We start from the raw sequence: 21,007 nt of genomic DNA on the forward strand, positions 1-21,007 counted from the left end.
GTCAAGGAGATAAATCTGATTTTTAGAAAACATCTGAAGGCAGTCCTGTATTGGGAAGTTTTTTATGTTTAATGTTTTAGTATGTTCTGATATATGCTGTGAGCTGTCCAGAGTGGCTAGGGAAACCCAGCCAGATGGGTGAGGTATATAATAATAAAGTTGTTGTTGTTGTTGTTGTTGTTGTTGTTGTTACTACTACTACAGGGAACACCTGTCACTTTGAGGATGAGAAGATCTGTGGATATACACAAGACACAACTGACAACTTTGACTGGATTCGTCAGAGTGGTCTGACTCACGACCCCAAGCGCTCTGCCAACACAGGCCCAACCATGGATTTCAGTGGGACACCAGAAGGTAATGGAACTTCCAGCTTCCTTTGCAAAGTTGTACCCCATCCACTGCCCCAATCCTGGCTCCTTCTCAATGAGATTTCTAGTGGGGAGAGAGTGTGGAAACCTTAAAGTCCCTTGTATATTTACCATTCCATGCTGAACTAGGAAAGAGGGAGGGGGCTCTAGCCATCAGCAGTCCATATTTTCTTCCGCTCCCTTTTTATTTACTTCCTCAGAAATAATCCCGTCCAGGTTTTCATCCCTCACGTATCTAAGTACTTCTTCCTCTCATTTTCATGCTGGGAGCTAGAAACATTGCAGCATCTGTTAAGTCCTAACACCCTACAATGCAATCCTTTGTTCACCCCTCCCTCTATTCCATCCCTTTTCCCCCCACCCCGCCTGGCACCCTCAGATTCTCACATAGCAGAGGTCTCTACGTGACAAGAACTGTTCTGGGAATTTTGTAGAATATAGAAAGGATTGTTGCCTCTAGCTTTTGCCAAGTCCTCTACAAGACAGATTTAGCTCTCAGTATCATACTCCGCCTTGGAACCTGAGGACAAAATAGATTGGTTTTCTACACACACACACATCTGCTCTGCATTGGGCATGGGGAGCAGGCAGTTAATTTGCATGTTTCTTATTCGCATTAAATACCCAATTAAAACTCCCACAGCTTTGTTTAGGGGAATCAGGAGAGCATTAGTCCTTGTTACTGGCTAATTGCCTGCTGCCAAATGTCCTTGTTCCATTGATAGTTGCTTTGAAGTCACAGAAGAGAAAAGCAAGTGGAGAGGGAGACATGTTTAAACACTCAGAAGTGTTCAGGCTGGTTTCGGCAGCAGGAGTCCACTGAAATCTCCAACTCCCGGGGCCAGGTACTTCTGGGATGCAATCCATGTCACCTCTGAGAAGAGATTACAATGTTAAAAACAGTGTCGCTCAATTATCATTTGGAGGAGAGGGGCTGAGTCAAGCCACCTTTTAAACCTGCCAACTCAGAGGCCATCTGCCATCCTGCGCACATTCTGTTTGGGGCTGCTGTAAGCATCCCATCGCTAGCTACCTGTGTACAATAAGACAGAGAAAATCAAAGGCACCAAGAAGGCCACCACAAGCCAGCAAGAAAGCAGGAGGGACTGTGGCCATGAGAAGATGCTTAGCTGGACAATTAGAGGAGCTGCTGGCCTCCTGTCGCCTCTTACACTCACCCAGTCTTTGGGGCCTTGCTGTTGCCCAGAGTGAATAGAGAGTGCTATCTAGGCTGCATCCAACAGTGAATTGTATTTTGCCATTGCACACTGGGGGGGGGTATTGGTGGAGAGTATGTGGTTGGCTCTCACTCAGCTCCCCAAAGGTAGCTGGTTTTCCTTTCTAAATCCTTCTGAGCATTGCATTCCCCACCACCTTTGTTTCCTTGCTCTTCAGGCTACTACATGTTCATCGAGGCGTCTGCACCCCGGGTGAAGAACGACAAGGCTAGACTGATCAGCCCCATGTACAACATGACCGCCAGATTCTGTGTCTCCTTCTATTATCACATGTATGGGAAGCACATTGGTGAGTGATCTTCTTGGCTAGGATGGGGGAAAGGATGCTTTGAGAAGAAGGGCTGACTGAATATTATGGGGAAACAATCGTCCTCTAAGGTATGCCAGACCTGGTTTCTGCTGGTGCTTAATGGCTCTTGCTTCCTGGCACTGAAGTTCGGTTTTGGCAAATAATACTTTTCATTTTGCTGAAAGCAGAGTTGGAGCTCAGCCTCTCTCCTAGGATATGTCTACGCCCCTCACCCTGACACACCCCTTTCCTAGTTTTATGCTGTAGTGCACAGTTGAGATTGTGTAAAGTGTTCTGGGAAGGCAGGGAACCATTCCCTGTGACACCACAATATGGAACATGGGCAGCCAACTGTGCAGATCACTCCTAGTTTCCAAGCATTTAGAACAGGTGTGGGGGATCTTTGGCCCCCAGGTATTGCTGGGCTACAACTCTCTCATCATCTCTGAACACTGGCCAAGCCTCCCGAGACTGATGCAAGCTGCAGTTCAGAAAGTCTGAAGGGCCAGAGGTTCCCCACACCTGTCTTGCAAGAACATCCTTCACATTTCCAGGCATGTATCTGCATCACGAGTGCTAGAAAACTGATTTTGATTTGAGTTTTTTAAAGGGAGGAGTAAGCCAAGATTGTGACAGCTGTTGTTTTCTGTGTTGGAGCCGTGATTTTGATGAAATTAATTCCTGTTAACCTCTAATCTTGCACACATATTTATTTATTTTTGGTCTTTCCTTAAGATAGTGCAGGCAATCCTTTTTCATTGCTACCTCTTTTATTGAAACTTTAGAATACGATGTAGGTAGAAACTGATTTATGAAAACAACTGTGGGGTGTGGTTTGGAAAGAGCTTAGACGGAACGTTTAAGCAAGGGCAGTTGTTGCATCAGTAGGGACTCCCTGGTTGCTATTTTAATTTAAGGAGGGTAAATAAGAGACCCAGGAAGATGGCAAAAATAATGTGAAAAAAGCAATTGGTTTTATGGGGCAAAGTCATTTTGAAGGGCAGCCTCCCGCCCGCTGTTTCTTTTTCTCTTGTTTCACCTCCTGTCTCCAGCCACCAAGATGAAGCTGTAGCACTTGGCGTATGCCACAGAAGTGCCTAATGAGTTTCCACATTCAGTCAAGGAGCAATTGCTAATTTGTCACCTCTTGATTATAATTTCATTAATTTGAATAATAAATGCAGTCTTTCTGAAAGCCCACTAAGTTATTAATCACCTGCTGGACTGGAGCCTGACTGAGAAATCGGAACCCAGTCAGGAAGAGTATGTCTGCCTGTTGGTAAATGGGGCTGCTAAAGTGAGTTAATTAACATTTTCCTCTGCCTGAGCACATGAAATTTCATTAAGCGCTGGTTCTCCTCTCACAGGGAAGAGATGAGAATTGTCCTCAGATGCAGAGTCCAGTAAACTCTCTAAATCAGATGTGGGGGATCTTTGGCCTTCCAGGTGTGACTCAACTACAACTCCCATCTGCCCTAGCAGGTGTGGGCAATGACCAGGGATGATTGGAGCTGTAGTCTGGCAACATCTGAAGAACCGACGGTTTCCCCACACCTGCTCTAGATAAGTAATTATTTCAGTGTAAGCTGCTTTCCAGCAAACTATGCATGCATCTAGTGATGGAGCCATGGCTCAGCATCAGAACACTTGCTTTAAATGCAAAAAGCCCCAGGTTTAATCCCCAACACCTCCTGTTACAGCTGGGGGGGAGACCACATCTGAAATCCCAGAGAACTGCTGCCAGTCAGTGCACACCAGGGGTGGCTAATGTGTGTCCCTCCAGGTGCTCCTGGACTGCAACTCCCAACATCCCTGACCTTTGGCCATGCTAGAAGGGACTTAGGGGAGATGGATTCCAACAACCTCTGGAGGTCCACAAGTTAACTACCCCTGCTGCAGACTATTCAGAACCAGAGGTGCCAGTGATCTGACTGGATAAGGCAGGTTCCCATGTCAATATGATAATTGTACTCATCACTGAAGTTACATAGTTGATGTTTTGGTGTCTAACCTGAACACCCATGTCTGCCTAGTTGATAGGTGGCTCATTCTGTCCAGCATCAGAGACAGATGTTTGTGTTGCTCTGACTTTACATTATATCATGGTTGTCTTCTAGGTTTGTTTGATAAAGGTTTGAGCCAGGGCTGGGTATGGTGTATGGCTACCATCCTGTTCACATCTGGCTAATTTTGGCTTTCCCTTGGCTAATCCTTAAATTATCCATTGAGTTCCTCCAGCCATTGTGGAAGGGATTTTTATATATAGCATTTCTTGTACGGGGAAAGATTGGCTAATATGCAATGCTGCAGAAAAAGAGAGCTGTTTCTACACTTCTTAGCAGAGTTGTGACATCACATAAGAGAATATCATAAGAAACCATTAAGGTATTATGCCATTTGCCACCACTGCTGCCCTCAATGGTTCAGAGATTTCTCAGAGGTGTTGAATGTTGAAATTATTATGGCGTGGACACTGCTGGGGACAGTTTGGGGCTGGCAGTCTATTTAGCTTTGACTACTAAGAAACCCAGTGGAACTGCCTCTGACCCCACAAAATCCACCTTTTCTTCTCTTCCACGTTCACCATCATCATGCCCCCTTTTACAATGTCTTGATTCTCCATTGTGGTTTTAGGTAGATTTCTCTATTTTCTTCTTCCATATAGCAATACCAAGAGTCTGTTTTCGTGCAAGATGACTGCATTCTTTTGGCTTTACTTTAATGTTGTTTTGAGTTTCCCAGGGTGTGCACTAAGGAAAGCATGAATATATTTTGAATTATTTAGAAACCAGACAGGGTGTACAGTCAGAGATGAAGAAAATGAGAGATTTTTATCAGCCTGTTAAAAATTAAGCTTGTAACACAACTGGCAGTATTGGGTCAATTGGGTCAATCCTAATATCTAAATTCATTTCCTTCGATCCTTCATTCCTTTCTTACCTCTTTCTTTTTCTTTCTTTCTTTCTTTCTTTCTTTCTCTCTCTCTCTCTCTCTCTGTTTTGTGTTGTGCTGTGGCATTCATCATTTCTGTTTCTAATCATTCTTGCTTCCATTTATTTTGTGAGTATATCTGGACCAAAGCCAGGATGTTCCTAATAAGCCAGGATGCCCCATGAACTGAGTGAGGTGGCACAAACATGTGATAGCTTGCCTTGATCACTTCTCAGCTTGTCTCTTATTCGATAATTGCCTGAGGTGATAAGAGATAGATTTGTGATAGCAGTTTCACTTGCTCAAGTAATGGCTTCAATTATCATGAGATAAACATGATTCATGCTAACTCTTCTTATAGTATAGTAAGAGATAATAATTTTTGTATTATCTTGCGCCAGTAAATATGGTTCTGTGTTGTAGGTGGGAGGGATGGTCATTATTAAGCTCCGTCCTTATTCTTTCTTTCCCTCAGGCATCTGACTGACACATGTTCAAAGGTAGCATTCTCTAGCATTCATTTAGTGTGTTGTTGCTGATTACCACTGCCTAGAGATTCTCACTGTTCATCATCAGTGATTCTCCCATCAAGAAATCACACAGAAGCTCCACTTGCTAAGGGAGCTTTTAAGGGGTACTTGAAACTGGAAGGGTCAAAAGGAGTTTCCAGTGGATGGATTCTGCAAACTTCCTTGGAAGGAGGACAAGGCAATGTACCAGTACAGCCCTGGGTATCTGGCACTGGCACCGATAGCTTTTGTTCCCTAGCTTCAAACAACTCGTTCATTTCCTTGTAAACACTCCCAAAGGAAAGTGATGGGGCAGCCTCATATAGTAATGGCAAGAATTATTTGAGAACGATACTTCGTTGGATTTAACTAGTATAGTAACACATGCTGTGTGAATCAGTCAGCACATTTAGCTTAAAACACATGTGGTGTTAACAAGAAGGTGCTTGGTCATCTCATTTCACTTTCCTGTGCAGCGGGAGGTTACTGAGATACATCTCTTACAGGGTCTGTTTCCTTGTATTGCTCTTTATGGTCTCTTTGAAAAATCTATTTACAAATACAGAAGCAGGGTATTTTGGAAGCAAGCAGACAGCACTACTGCTCATCATGCATCAGGTTCCCAAAGCAACAGTGTGAAGCCACCACAGTCTTCAACTCACAGTCCTCTTTAAAAACTCACAGCTTCCCTCTATTGCTTCCTGCAAATTTGCTTCTTGCTAATGCAGTCTCAGACCCCACTCTGCCAGCAGGTTTTCCATTCAAAAAATATCCTCCTCATTCATTCTTAAAGGAATATCAGCTAGTCATCCTGACAACCAGCAGCCTATCAGTTTAAATTAAAAATAGCGAACTCTTCCTTAAGTTGCCAGGATAGCGTTGCGATCACACAAACAGGCAGAGAAGTGTGATGCTTTCAAATGTGTTTCCTACTGCACCAATCCTTCTGTCACTCAAATATTTAATTTCTACATAACAAAGGGACTAAACTGATGGCCCTGTGTATGTTGAAATGTGGGTATGACTGGAGCATATGTAAAGGGAAAGCTGGACCAGAAAAGCCCTCCTAGATTAGATGGCAAGTCAGCAAGCACGGCCTGAGTGCAACAACACTCTCCTCATGTATGAGTCCCAGCAGCTGGCATTCAGGGGTGTACTTTTTCCATCAGTGGAGGTAGAGCATAGCCATATTGGCTACTAGCCACAGGGAGCCTTGTCCCCTATGAATTGGTCTAATCCTCTTTTAATAAAGTCCTCCAAGTTGGTGTTATCACTACATCTTGTGGGAACAAATTCCATAGCTTAACTATGTGCTGTGAAGAAGTACTTGCTTTTTCTGTCCTGAACATTTAGCTTCAGAAAACAGCTCAGGTGACCTGACTGGAGCACTGGAAAGACATGTAACATAGCAGGGAATAGTTCATAAAAAAGGAATGGTCTCCTAGCAATACTAGGCAGTTCATTCATTCTTTGACTCTGTTCCAGATACAGAAGCATCTCGATTTCCCTCTTACATGTCCATACACACATTTGGGGAGGGAGAGAGGCATGCAGAGATGCATTATATACTACCATGAGGATTCTTCAGTGTGCTGCTGATGCAGAAGTCCCCCACATCACAGAAAGCCTCACTGCAAAATTTATTTACAGTGATTATTTCAGAAATGGGGACAGTTTTGTCTCATGTTTTGAGCCAAAGCATACATTGGCCTGTTCAGATTCCCCTCTTATCACCTGTATCACATCCTTTCCTGTTGCTACCTGTCAGAATGTGCCATGACTGTTGCAGGGAAGAGCTATGAGTAGGAAACGAGTGTCCTGCTTGCTTCTGCTTACAGAAGCAAGGCCCATCTAGATTCACATAGATTGTGCACCCTATCATACTGTGCTTTATGGGGATGTATTTTTTCTGGGAAGGAAAAATATCCCATCCAAATTAACCCAAGGAAAATCACTAGCTAAAAGCTCCACGTTATGATCATAGAGAGAGGTCACGCTGCGTAGAGCCTCCTGGGGCTTCCGAGAGGTCCTTTTGCTTCAAACTGCTCAATGGGACTCTAGTGATGGCAGATAATGTGGACAGGATGAAGTTGCCACCTGAAAGAGTGTTGAATTTCATGTTAATGTAAGTATCTTCATGGACCTTTCGACTGTGGATCAAGCTGTAGCTTTTAGATGAGTAAGTTCCACATTTCATTAGCGACTTAAATGTTGTGTGGTATGTTATCACACAGACAACCATTGCAGGCTCAACATAAGTAGAGTTATATGGACCCACAACCCAAATGCCTTGTATTCATTTGCAGTTGTGTGCCATGGCTAGTGTATCAGGCAGGCCATGATGTTCGTTCTCTCTCTCTCTCTCTCTCTCTCTCTCTCTCTCTCTCTCACACACACACACACACACACACACACACACACACCACCAATATAGTGTGGATGAGTCTTATTACACTGTGGAATGAAACTACATACAATTTGACATGTATTTATTTTTTAATAACCCGCTTATTATCTTTTTTCCTCTCCCATTCTTTGCTGCCCGACTCAAAAAGCTAGTTTACTCTCCACAATTTGACTATAACATATCCATAGCCATCCAGGCAAATCTTCCCTGGGAGAGTTCCCAGACACTGCTCGTTTATAATAGATATGACGAAAGAGAGAAACAGAATACAAATGGAGCGTTTGTAGCCAGAGTATAAAATATTCAGTAACTAACAGACTAGGGTGATGTTGAATATCTCTCAGCTGAGCGGACAGCCGGGTGGAGGGGAGCTCTCTAGAGGCCATTCCCATTCCTTTTAATTTATTTGGCTGCTGTTCATTCTCTCTCTCTCTCTCTCTCTCACACACACACACACATTGTCTTTTGCGTGTTTTTGCTCGTCTTTTCTGCATCTCTTGCCATCTTTGAATTAAGACTTTCCCCTTTGCTGGTGATCCACAGAGGAATTGAAATAACAAGAAACTAAAGTGGAGGCTTCTTGAAATCTCGGAGTCTGTGCCGCAGAGTGGCAGCTACTGAGGGCAACTTGTTTACTGAACGAGAACGGAATTTGTAATAAATCCAAAGTTAGTCAACTTCTGAAGGGCACATCAACTACTGCCACTCAACATGTATTTGCTGAGCTCAGCGCGTAGCAGTGGAAGTCCAGAAAATGTTTTCAATCACTGGCTTCCCATCCATTTGCAAGCACAATTCAAGGTGTTGGCTTCAACCTTGAAAGCTTTATGTGGCTTGGAACTTGGACACTCAAAGTCAAACATGATCTTGCCCATCTGTTGGGATCATCAGCTGAGGTCCTTCTCCAAGTATGCCCACCATCATAAGTTGGGAGGGTGGCAACCAGGAAAACACCCATTTCTGTCATGGTGTCTGAATCTTGGAGTGTACACTGCTAAGGGAGTTTTCTGATTAAACAGTCTATAAATTTTCTAAATAAATAAAATAGGTGTTCTTACACAGGCCACTTGCCTGTCACAAAGTTTTCCTGGCTTTAAGCATCCCGGGAGTAAGAATTTTCTGTTTGCCCAGGTTTTTAATGTTGGGTGGATTTATGCTGCCGGTAGAGATATTTTCTCTCTTTCCTCTTTTCTGTAGCTTGTAATATGTTTTAATTGATTGCTCCTAGTGTTTCATTTATTTATGCTGTTTTGATTGATGGGAGCTGCCTTGAACTTCTTAGAAAAATTGCATGGTGGGATAGAAATGCTTTCATTCATTCACTAGTCCAGGCACCCCCAACCTGCAACCATCCAGATGTTTTGGCCTACAACTCCCATGATCCCTAGCTTGATCCCTAGGACCAGTGGTCAGGGATGATGGGAACTGTAGTCCAAAACATCTGGAGGGCCGAAGGTTGGGGATGCCTGCACTAGTCCATTGGACAGGTCAGAAAGAAGATGGATGGAGAATGCAAGGGATTGACCAATAAGCAGCTGATATAAGGTGAAACAGGGTTGGGTCAGTAGTCTGTATAGGTTTAGGTAAAGCTAGCAATTAGCAGAGCTGTTATGGCACAACAAAACTCTTTACTCCATTGATTAGAGAGAATAATTAAATGTAGTCACACTCATCTCATAGTGATGTAATTTTATTGTCTCAGAAAGTGGACCACATTAGTTATCTTCCAGAAATGACCACAAATAGGATCTTCGTCAGTCCTCCTGAACTTGGGGTCCTTCAGACATTTTGGACCACAACTCCCATCACTCTCAGCCAGCTGGCTGGCGCTGATGGGAGTTGTAGAACAAAACATTTGGAGGGCATCAGCTTGGGGAAGTCTGGCATACGTGACAAAATTTCAGGTGTTGTGCTCTGAAGTTCTCCTCTTACCCATTTTCGTTTCTCTCAGAAGAGTAACATGCTATGTGAGTTGTTCACGTGTCATGATTCCTATCAGTCTAAAGTCTTTGCATTAGCTGGATTGGAAATGGATGAACCACAAACACTGAGTAATTTCTTGCATTTAATTTTTTTTTTCTGCTCCAACTACCTCTTAATACATTGATAGGATTTTCCTTTCTTCTTTTTAAAATTAGTAATCATCACATGAGTGATTGTTCCCTCCTGGGTAGTTCATTGACTTTAGCAGCTGGGATAGTGACTTGCACATTACACACACATAAACACACACACACACACACACCGCTAACTGCAATGAAGAATGCTGATTGTAAGTCTATCCTTTTTGTACAAAGCTTTATAAACAAGTAAATCTGGGAGAGTGTTGAATTTAATGCCTCCAGCTTAACTAGCTTGCGAAGCAGACTGCACGGCTCTTAAAAAGGCAGCCCAAAGACTGTGAAGAACAGTAACAACATTTCCATAGCTTTAAGTGAGCTTTGCATTTATCATAAACGATAATAGTCATGGGCACAGTCATTATTTTGAAACAGTAGATGTTTTTGTATTGAGGTAATGCTGGGTTGTATTTCTAATAGTGTAAAATAATGATAAAAAAGATGCACATAGTGGATAACATCCAATTGTGTCTGCCCAGCAGCAAAACAACTTGTGCAACAGTCCTTCTCCTTCTCTAGCCCCCGCAACCTCCTATACTTCCCCAAATCTGCTTTGCAGCATTAAGGAATATCACCTACCATGCTGCTATAATTCTCTGACACAAGCTTCATTGAGAGGAATAGGGAATGCAACTGATTTGAGAATAGTGAATGGTTCTGGGGGAAGAAACAGTGCCTGTGTCATCTTTCATAGATCCAACCTTTTCATGCAACATTGCCGCTCACCCTAGAATTACTGAGCTAGTTTAGTGGGTATGGATGAGCAGAGACCAAGAAAACAATGAAACAGAAGCTGAAGTTGTTGAACACAGGCACAAAGAAACAATATATAATGCATCTCCAGGAACAACACATGATATCTATGCCTTATCACTGATACTTGAAATTTGTACATCGTACACCCACGAAGCGATTCTTTTGCAAATATTCATGCTTCCAAATATGTAGCTTTTCAGAGGCATTTCCACTTTCTTTAGGTTATAAACCTGCAGGCAAGATTTGTTCCTTTGTTATGTAATTATAATACAGCGCCCAGTCCTTGAGGCACTTTATACATAATAAATATTATTATTAACTATCCCAGAAAGTCCAGTGCAATAGATTCAGAAGCTGAACGATTAGATATTGGAGGGCTGAAAAGCAGAATAAATAGAATGGAATGGAATAAGTGTTGCACCCCAGTCGCCAAGTGGTGTGATATTCAAGGGGTTCCAGGCTTCAGTTTCCTTGAAATAAAGGGCAGTGGAGACTGTGCTGTCTTTATGAGATATATATATGATTTATTTACACATATATACAACCTGAGCCTACAGTGGAGCAGCTCACAGCATTAACATCTCAAGAAGGTCTTGCTTCTCTCATACCCTCAGCCTTGGATGCCAGCAGAAATCAAACCACATGGTTTGATCTTATCACCCATCCTATTTAACATCTATATGAGTCTGCTCAGGGATTTGGGGCAAGCTGCCATTAATATTTTGCCACACCAACCTGTCTGGTCTTTCAGGTCAACCCAAGAGGCCTATCTGGTGGCCCAAATGAGGGATGAGGTTGGCAGTGCAGGGGCCCATAGTAGGGCTTTCTCAGTGGCTGCTCCAGAACTTTGGAACAACCTGACCACTGAGGTACCTCTAGCCTCAATATTATACTCGTTTAGGAGGCAGGTGAATAATTACCTCTTCCATCAGACTTTTAGATGTGAGGAGGTATAATTTGTTGAGTTTAGTTTGTATTGTGCCCATTGCCAACTTACATTTTGCCATTTTAGTTTATGCACCCACAGAGCACGACAGGGGTCACAAACACTCCACAGCACACAGATACTCCTCCGGCCACACAAACACCCACACAAGTAAACATACACCCTCACATACACAAGGATCCCCCTCCTCCACCATTCCTCCTCTCAGTCACTCTTTTTCTTCCTCTTCTCCCCTGGCTCTTCCTCTTCAGCAGGGACTGATGGCCAGTGGCAGCTGAATCAAATAGCCCAGCTGCTCCCTTCAGGGGTCAGGGGAGTGAGGATTTCAGAGTGTTTAAAAAGCTGAAACAGCCTCTTTTTGGACTATATGTCAGACTCTGCCACTGCCACGCTTCTCCCCTTTTCAGGGAGTCCCACCTCCTGGGCTTCCAACAGCTCATTCATTTAAACAATGGTAGCCATTATCCTCCACTGTGCTGCTTGGCCTGCTTTCAGTGTTGGGTGGTGTGTGTTTTTTAGCACTTAGCATTATCTTTGTTTTTAGTGCACTTCTTATCACAGGGCACTTGGGAGGCAATATCTGTCACACATGGCGATAACCCACTGCCTGCCACTGGCATCCCATTTGCTTTACTTCCCAGCACGGAACACTGAATTTTCTGGAATGTAGCATTTTATGGCAACTGAGATTATAAAACAATGATAGCTTGGATTTAATGGGATAGGAATGTTTTTCCCTATGTTGAACAGGTTTTAATTTTTAATGTTGAAACCCCTCCTTTCCGGACAATATGTAGTGGAATGTGCACTGCAAAAAAAAATAACCACATTTTAAAAAATTCAAAGTAAGCTTATTTTAACTATGAAAACAAAACATCTCTTCCTGCTTCTCCAGGCCAGTCCTTTTGCTTCTTCAGTGCCTGATAATCTGCCCAACCCTCAGAAGTATTCATCCAGAAAGGCACCGATGCATTACAGCAATCTATGCAAAGCTTTGGATTCTCTGCTCGATACTAAGAAAGCATTGTAATTTTGCATATATTTGCATAATTTATGTGTCTTCTGCTGCTCACAGGGAAGGGCAGAGAGCAATGCAAGGGCAGTGAAGCCTCCCCTGCTTTAGAAGCTACTGGAAATGCCACCAGAACCTCTTTCTGTCATCTGCTGTGTGTGTTTGTTTTGAGTAACATACCAAGGGATTTAGGGTGACGTATCACCCAAATCTCAGTCACCGGAATATCAAGAGATGCTTTTTTATTTTTTTAGGATATTATGTAGGCTATACTAGGATATTGTAGTTTAAGAAGCAAATGCTAGTATCAGTTATTGAAATTTAAAAAACACCACCTTTGTTTCCTGACTGGTACCTATGTTTTGCCCCATGCTCTAAATTTTTGTTGACGCTTTTGTATGTGGCTTGCCAATGCGTGTCTGAAACCTCTGATATCCCTAACAGTCCTGGCTGCCCAAGATCTTAGGCAGGACGATGCCAGACATGGACTTTGGCAGGTCTATTTCAGTCTTGCTTTGGAAAGCAAAGGAGCCAGTTAAGCTGGCGTACAAGAGGCAACCAGTGTGGGAGGCAGAGCATGTGAACAGGCCAGGGAAAGGGATTTAGTTGTTGCTGCCTGCATGCCACGTTCATTCAGTCAAACCAATCCTTTAATCTTCATTTGCTACCATCAGGCCATCTCTCCTTAATTGCCATTCCTGCCTTCCTTCATCCTTACCCCGTGCTAACAGTATGCAGTATGAACAGGGCAACATCTTTGCTGATCTTTAGGCATGCTGCTAAACCTCTTATTATATATTTAGGCATTTTAAAGTAGCCTTTTTGTCACTGATAGTAGACATATTTATAGTTGGTCTATTATCTTTTGCTTATTTTATTACTTTTTATTACTGTTTATCAGTTGATGATTTGTTGCATATTATCTGCAGAGTCTTTTTAGATAAAAAGGTGATTATGGCTGTGGTTCTATACCCATTTACCCAGGAATGAGCTCCATCATAATCAGTGAGACTTACTTCTGAGTAGGCATGTATAAATTGTGCTGCTAGGCTGCAATTCTATACACAAGTACCTGGGAGTAAGACCCATTGAATATAGTGGAACTTATATGCACAAGATTACTACACAGTATTTTAAAATACATATGATCTCCAGCCTCACGCATCCTCTGGCCTCCTGCTTGCCCCAGAGCTTCAGTTCCAGTTGTGGATATATTTGGTACAGTATTTTTGATTTTTGGAGAGCACTATTTTAGAGACAGAAACAGGTAGGGCATTTAAAGGGTGTTTAGGGGATGCTTCTCATTAACATGATTTTCACTTACATGTGTGGGGCACTGGAATGTAACCTCTACATAAGTGGGGAGTCGCTTGTAATAAAAACAGAAGTTTGGCTTGGCTCACCCACTTCTATCTCAGAGGAGGAAAATCTATAACTGCTGAGGTTGGCCTGTGAATTGGCACAAGTCTCATTGAAGTCCCAGTGAAGCCTGTTTCTGTGTAGACATGCATACTATTTAAAAAATCAAATAATTAACGAAGCAACCCCCTCCCCTAAACTGAATGTGCAGCGCAATGAGTAGTGGCTGTGCTGACAGAGAGAGTGGTCCCTTCCAGAGACGGCAGCTGCTTTTTCAGGAGGTTGAAGAACTGCAAGACTTAATAACTGCTGCCTGGTTGCCCCCCAGGGCTTGAGGCATTTCATTACTTATTCAGTCCTTGAAATCTCTGGATGGAAAACTTATTAGGCACTTTAGGAGATATAAAGAGGAAAATTGGAGTTCTAATTGCATGTCCACTTTCCCTTCCAGTGTTTCTAGGACATCTCGTAGTCTTCTGTGCAGTGTACTAATGGCTTGAACAGCCATACGGGCATCTCCTTTGTATCTCCCAAGCTTGCTGCCTCATCCCACAAAACAGAAGCCTGACCACTGCATCTCTGCTTATTTTAATCTGTTTCACTATGTGCAAATTATAATTGCCCACCAAGCTTAAGAAACGAATTTCAAGATGCACAGCACACCTGAAGAGCGTGCCTGCCACACGTTCAAGTTGTGCAAGGGGGGAGGGGTTCTTTTTAAACAAGCAAACAGAAATTACCATCCAGCTGTGGAGGAAGGAGTAAACCAAAAAGGCAGGTGAATTAGCTGGTTGTGAAGCATGAAATGCCTACATGACGTGATTTTGCTAACATTTCAAAGGCGTTTAAGTGCCTCACATTCACTGAGAACTGGAAAAAACAGCAACACTGCCCTAAAACGCCTAAGGGTCCAGGACTACTAAGTCATATTGAGAGCTCCCTTTCTTAGTCAGAATAGAGACACCACTGCCTAGGGTGGCAAGGTGGGAGAAGATGCAGGAATTCTGCATCTTCAATAGCTGTTCAGAAGAGGAAATTTCTGCAGCTGTGGCTTACACTACGAACTCCTCCTCCTGGAATTCACTCTTCTACGCAGTTGCAAAAGGTGCAGGAGTCTTGTCCTCTTTTTCAACTAGCCACTCCAGTGCTGGTGCAGCTGTCAGTCCAGTCTTCCCCAACCTGGTGCCCTCCAGATGTTACTGGACTCCAATTTGATGGTTCTACATCCTTTCTGTGTACCACCTGAATAAAGCTCACGAACTACCAGAGGCTTGCAGACCACTGTTTGCAAAGCTCTGGGTTAGGATATTAAATGCAAGCACCACCACTTTCAATTGTGCTTCGAAAAATGGAGAGGCGGCCAGCAAAATTGTTTTAACACCAGCATGAGGTGTTTCTTGAAACTGGTCCCAGTCAGCTGCTTGGCTGCTGTATTTTGAACTAACTGCAGTTTCCAAGGAGTCTTCGAACACTGTATACAATGTGTATAATGTATTGTCATAATCGAATCCCACTTTGAATATAATGGTGGAATTATCCTCTCTGGATATAGACTGAGGTGCTTTGCATGACCAGATGAGTTTCTGACAAAAGCTGAAGGCGGGGAAGATATACTTGGCTGGCAATACTGGACACATCCTGACATCCCTTCCTTACGCCCAGTGTCAGTTCTCCAGCATGCTTTTCTCCTGCCCAGAGAATTCCCTCTCACTGGTGCCGTTCAACATTGAGCCCTTTCTTTGCCCCACCGTTCTCCTTTGCCTTGATGGCTTTCATCTCTGCTGCAGGAGACAGTCAGGGCAGAGGCCAGCTGCCATTCATATCCCCACCTCTGCATGCAAGAGCCTTGCACTCAACTCCGTGTCTGTCAGACTGAACTAGGAGTCTGCTTCACAGGCCTACGGTAAGGTTCAAAGGCACACAGAGAGAAAGAGAAAGAAAGAGAAAAGAGGGAGGGAGAACTCAGCTGCTCATTTTCACTTTCATACTGTGTCTTAAGAGTTCCTGAGTCAGAAGGGAAAAAATTGCCACCTGGAGTTAGCTGCAGATAAAAAGACAGGGCCTAGTCTTGTACGAGGGTGGAGGCTTCTAATCAGTGTAATTTTCATGTGTGACATTGCATGCTTTCCCTCTCTTCCATGTGTAGGCTAAAATATCCTGGGACAAGCCATCTTCCTGGCATTATCATTAAAGAGATTAAACTCCTTCCATTGTCTCTGTGCCCTCCTCCTTGCTTGGCTGACTATCCCCAGAGAGACACTTTGTATTTTTGAAGGAGTTTCTCTAATTTGTGTGGGAATTGAAGATATTAGGCTTCAGCTTGGCAACGTCCTGGCCCAACGTTGCAGCCTTGTGTTGCGACCTGCCAGTCACCATTGCTGCCAGGCAGATGGAAAACATCAGAACATTTAATAATGTAATGGAAATAAATACATGACTGGATATTGCGTGCTAAAAGTCTGGCATAGACCAAACCTCGCAAAATACTCTATGGATGCATCATGTATAAATTCCCTGCCTTCTCTTCTGTGGTCTTTTTGTTCTCCTACAAACCAGCTATAGATTGTCTTTGGTGCATGCAGAGCTGTGAGGGGGATTGCTGCTTCCACCGATTTTGGTTCACTGCAGCCCTCTTAACAATCAAAGCAGTCAGATTTGTTCTTGTGGAATACAAGCTTATGCTGTGAAGTCGTTCTTCAGATCTCATCCAAAATAGCTCTTCAAAGGGAAGGAAGATAGCAGGCATGGGTTGAATGGTTCAAAAGGCTACTGTAACAGATTTCTGTACTGTACTCCTTTCCCCACCCCAATGCCTTTGGGTGCGGGTAAACAAAGGGAGGAACTCTCCCCCCACCCAGATTCCCAATCAAGACATGAAAATCCAGTAATTTGATTACTGACACCCCAAACTTGCAAGTTATGGAAATGGAGGCAATAGATATACAAGACTGAATTACTGAGTAGTCCCAGTTTTGGGGACTACAACTTCCATGATCCCTGACCAGTGGCCATGCTGGCTGAGGCTGATGAGAGTTGAACAGCATTGGTTTCCCACCTCTACTTTCCTTTAGCATAGAGGAACATACTTCTGGCTGTTGGCAAAAAGTTTGTATCACACGGAGCTGGTTTCAAAAGTGTGTGTGCCATCTCTGCAAGGACAAGCAGAGCTGTGATACATAACTTCTCAGCCTTTCATCACAGGGGGAGGAAAGGCTCTGTGGATTGCAGCTGTTTGCAAATTTGCTTAATTCAAACCACTGTTTGTTTTCCTCACTGCAGGATTCTCAATAAACACACATCCAGCTGAGAGATTTGGCAGGGTGGGGGAGGCAGCCATTCTCATCATTTGCTTTCCATATGTCTGTTAGGGATGTGGGGTGTTCAGAAGAGACTTACAGACCTAGGGCATGTCTACGCTCCAGCCTTCCGCAGTGCAAACCTGTGTGGTGGTGCTTTGTTGGGCTTGTCACTGACACTCTGTACTTTTATGCCTGCAGCCAAATGATATGTGGACTTGCTGTTTTACAGCCAAGGCTCCATACGGTGGTCTGTTTTTGTGATGTTTTCCTCCCAGCTCCCTTGCAGTGTTTTCCTTGTCTTAAAAAAAAAATAATCATGGAGAATTCACATTGCAAAATGTACAATAACTGCAAATGTGTGTACATTACCTTTTTTCCTCTTACGCTCAGTTTGACCCGGCACTGGTCCAATACATTTTGTTTTCCCCACTAGTCCCACTATTAGGATGAACATTTCGAAATATCTTGCTGTACCTTTAAGAGACCAATTTCTGCCTCAGTTGTATCACTTGTCACCCAATGGTGCCATTTGAAGCACCACTTTGCTACATGGCAAAGCAAGCCCTGGTTTCATCACATGCCAATCCCAGTTCTCCAAGCACTGACTGAGAACTAGCCACTACTGTTAAGTGCAGTTTAGAGAATCATCCAGGAATATCATAGAGATATTTGGCAGCAAAATGGCACAATGCCTTTCCTTTTTCCATGCTTGCTTATTCAAACAGGGCTTGAAAACAAAGCGCTCTCCTCTTCCTCATTCCATGTAAATGGGACCCAGAATGAATTGAGGTTGTTCCCCCCCTCCTTTCTACACCTTATTTCCCAAATAGAATTAAGGCTCCCTCACAAATGGCTCCCAATAGCCTGCCCCCCCCCTCTCTCTCTCTTTTCCATGCTGGAATTCCCCTTAATCTCTCTCCAGTCCCAGTAGTAGATGACTCTTCTCTGCTACCATTGGTATAGCCATAAGGGAAAGATCTTCATTTTGGGAAGGAGAGAAGTAAAGAGTTCTGCACAGTCACTGGAATCCTTCCTTCCAGGGCACCCAAGCCTTTCCTTCCTTGAGACATATTTTATGCAGCCATTGCTATGCTCTTCCAAACGCCATGTGGAGTAGCCCTGGAGTTTGTAAACTAGGTGCCAAACTAGTCATGATTACATTCATTCATACAATTAGCAATCGTGTGAACAGCTTGTGGGGGCAATAAGCCAGGGATGGAGCTGATCCAGATTGGGACTCTATCATAGGGGTAGGCAGGCTTTATATGTTTCCCATTGCTGCACTCCCAAGTCTGGATTGTGGAACGTGCCCTTGCTATTTACATTGAGGGAAAATCCCACATTGGACCATAGCAGCTGGCAAAAAGCCAACCTTTCTTCCCATGACAAGTTCCCAATCTAGAAAGAGTCACACCCACACACTTGTAATTTGGTTTTTAAAAGCCAGTCATTCAATTGCTAGGTGCATGAATAGGTTCTGGTCTACTTTGGACCTTGGAATTATTTCATACAACACCCTGAGATATATGTCATTCATTCATGGTCAGTGAATGGTGTGAGTACGGTGAAATTAACAGGAAATTCTCTGCACAGTTTGGGTGGTTCAGGTAGTGATATTCACATGCTAAGGCAGCTACATGGAACAGCCAACAAGCAGCAACTTCTATAAGCATTATCCCATATGACAAACGTAAGGGAGACTTATCCAGAGCAATAGTACCGTGACTGTCAAATGTGTCATTGACACAGAATGTATATGGAAACAATAACAGGAAATGAGATAAACAGAAGGGACTATAAACTTTTCCAATATGCAGTAACAGCGGCGAGAATATTAATGGCCCAAAAATGGAAACAGGAGGAACTACCGACCCTTGAAGAATGGAGAATGAAACTTATGGATTATGCAGAATTGGACAAGCTAACTGGGAAGATTAGATATCAATGAGATCACAAGTTCATCGAGGACTGGGGAAAATTTACAGAATATCTGAAAAATATATGTGATGAACAAACAACGCTAGTGGGGTTTAAAGAAGCTCTGTGAAAGTCTGAGGAGTATTGTAAAAAAGAGAATAAGACAGGAAGGGTATATTAAAAGGCAATATTAAATTTAGGGAATGTGTAATAAAAATTTAAATATGGATGATTGGCAGAGAAGCTGACGGAAGTCCAAAAGTCGAAATTTGTGAAAATGTTTGATATGGTTATATGTGTATAATGGAAAATCTAATAAAAATTATTTTTTTAAAAAAGAATGTATATGGAAACACCAATATTTGCTGTCTACCTAGCAATGGCCACCCCTTTCACTGTAATATGCCAAAAAAATGCAGAAAAACAACAGAGGTTTTAATTCAGGAGCTTTCAAGCCACCTCTCACATGGCAATCATCACATTACAAAGTATATATAGTGGCCCAAATTGAATACATTGTCCATAATAGTGGTTGTAACATAATCAGGTTTAAAACTTGCATTCTGCATGCCTGAAATTAATGAGCCAGAATAATAATAATAATAATAATAATAATAATAATAATAATAATAATAATTTATTTGTACCCCGCCCATCTGGCTGGGTTTCCCCAGCAACTCTGGGCGGCTTCCATAGAAACAAAAAAACACTAAAATATCACACACTAAAAGCTTCCCTGAACAGGGCTGCCTTAAGATGTCTTCTGAATGTCAGGTAGTTGTTTATCGCTTTAACATCTGATGGGAGGGCGTTCCACAGGGCGGGCGCCACTACGGAGAAGGCCCTCTGCCTGGTTCCCTGTAGCTTTGCTTCTCGCAATGAGGGTACTGCCAGAAGGCCCTCGCCGCTGGACCTCAGCGTCCGGGCAGAACGATGGGGGTGGAGACGCTCCTTCAGGTATACTGGGCCGAGGCCGTTTAGGGCTTTAAAGGTCAACACCAGCACTTTGAATTGTGCTCAGAAACGTACTGGGAGCCAATGTAGGTCTTTCAAGACCGGCGTTATATGGTCTCGGCAGCCGCTCCCAGTCACCAGTCTGGCTGCCACATTCTAGATTAGTTGTAGTTTCCAAGTCACCTTCAAAGGTAGCCCCACGTAGAGCGCATTGCAGTAGTCCAAGCGGGAGATAACTAGAGCCTGCACCACTCTGGCGAGACAGTCCGCGGGCAGGTAGGGTCTCAGCCTGCATACCAGGTGGAGTTGGTAGACAGCTGCCCTGGATACAGAATTGACCTGCACCTCCATGGACAGCTGTGAGTCCAAAATGACTCCCAGGCTGCGCACCTGGTCCTTCAGGGGCACAGTTACCCTATTCAGGACCAGGGAGTCCTCCACACCAGCCCGCCCCCTGTCCCCCAAAAACAGTACTTATGTCTTGTCAGGATTCAACTTCAATCCATTAGCTGCCATCCATCCTCCAACCGCCTCCAGGCACTCACACAGGACCTTCACCGCCTTCACTGGTTCTGATTTGAAAGAGAGGTAGAGCTGGGTATCATCTGCATATTGATGGACACCCAGTCCAAACCCCCTGATGATCTCTCCCAGCGGCTTCATATAGATGTTAAAAAGCATGGGGGAGAGGACGGAACCCTGAGGCACCCCACAAGTGAGGGCCCAGGGGTCTGAACACTCATCCCCCACCACCACTTTCTGAACACGGCCCAGGAGGAAGGAGCGAAACCACTGCATAACAGTGCCCCCAGCTCCCAGCCCCTCTAGACGGTCCAGAAGGATGTTAGTGCTGCAGCTGTCTTTAGATAACTAGAGGATATATGAAAAGCACCCTGTAA

The 21,007-nt window shown here is 43.6% G+C and overlaps 1 protein-coding gene across 5 annotated transcripts in view; it reads left to right on the plus strand.

Moving 5' to 3' along the window:
* Positions 1-21,007, plus strand: part of MDGA1 (MAM domain containing glycosylphosphatidylinositol anchor 1) — a 245,095-nt gene that overhangs the window by 190,579 nt on the left and 33,509 nt on the right. For all 5 annotated transcript variants that reach the window (XM_081903830.1, XM_081903831.1, XM_081903827.1 and 2 more), the window contains exons 13-14: positions 205-357; positions 1,767-1,898. In XM_081903830.1, coding sequence (XP_081759956.1) covers positions 205-357; positions 1,767-1,898 — 285 coding nt within the window. The remainder of the gene's footprint in view (positions 1-204; positions 358-1,766; positions 1,899-21,007) is intronic.

The sequence above is a fragment of the Podarcis melisellensis genome (genome assembly GCF_964234715.1).
Source record: "Podarcis melisellensis genome assembly, chromosome: 3".
NCBI lineage: Eukaryota > Metazoa > Chordata > Lepidosauria > Squamata > Lacertidae > Podarcis > Podarcis melisellensis.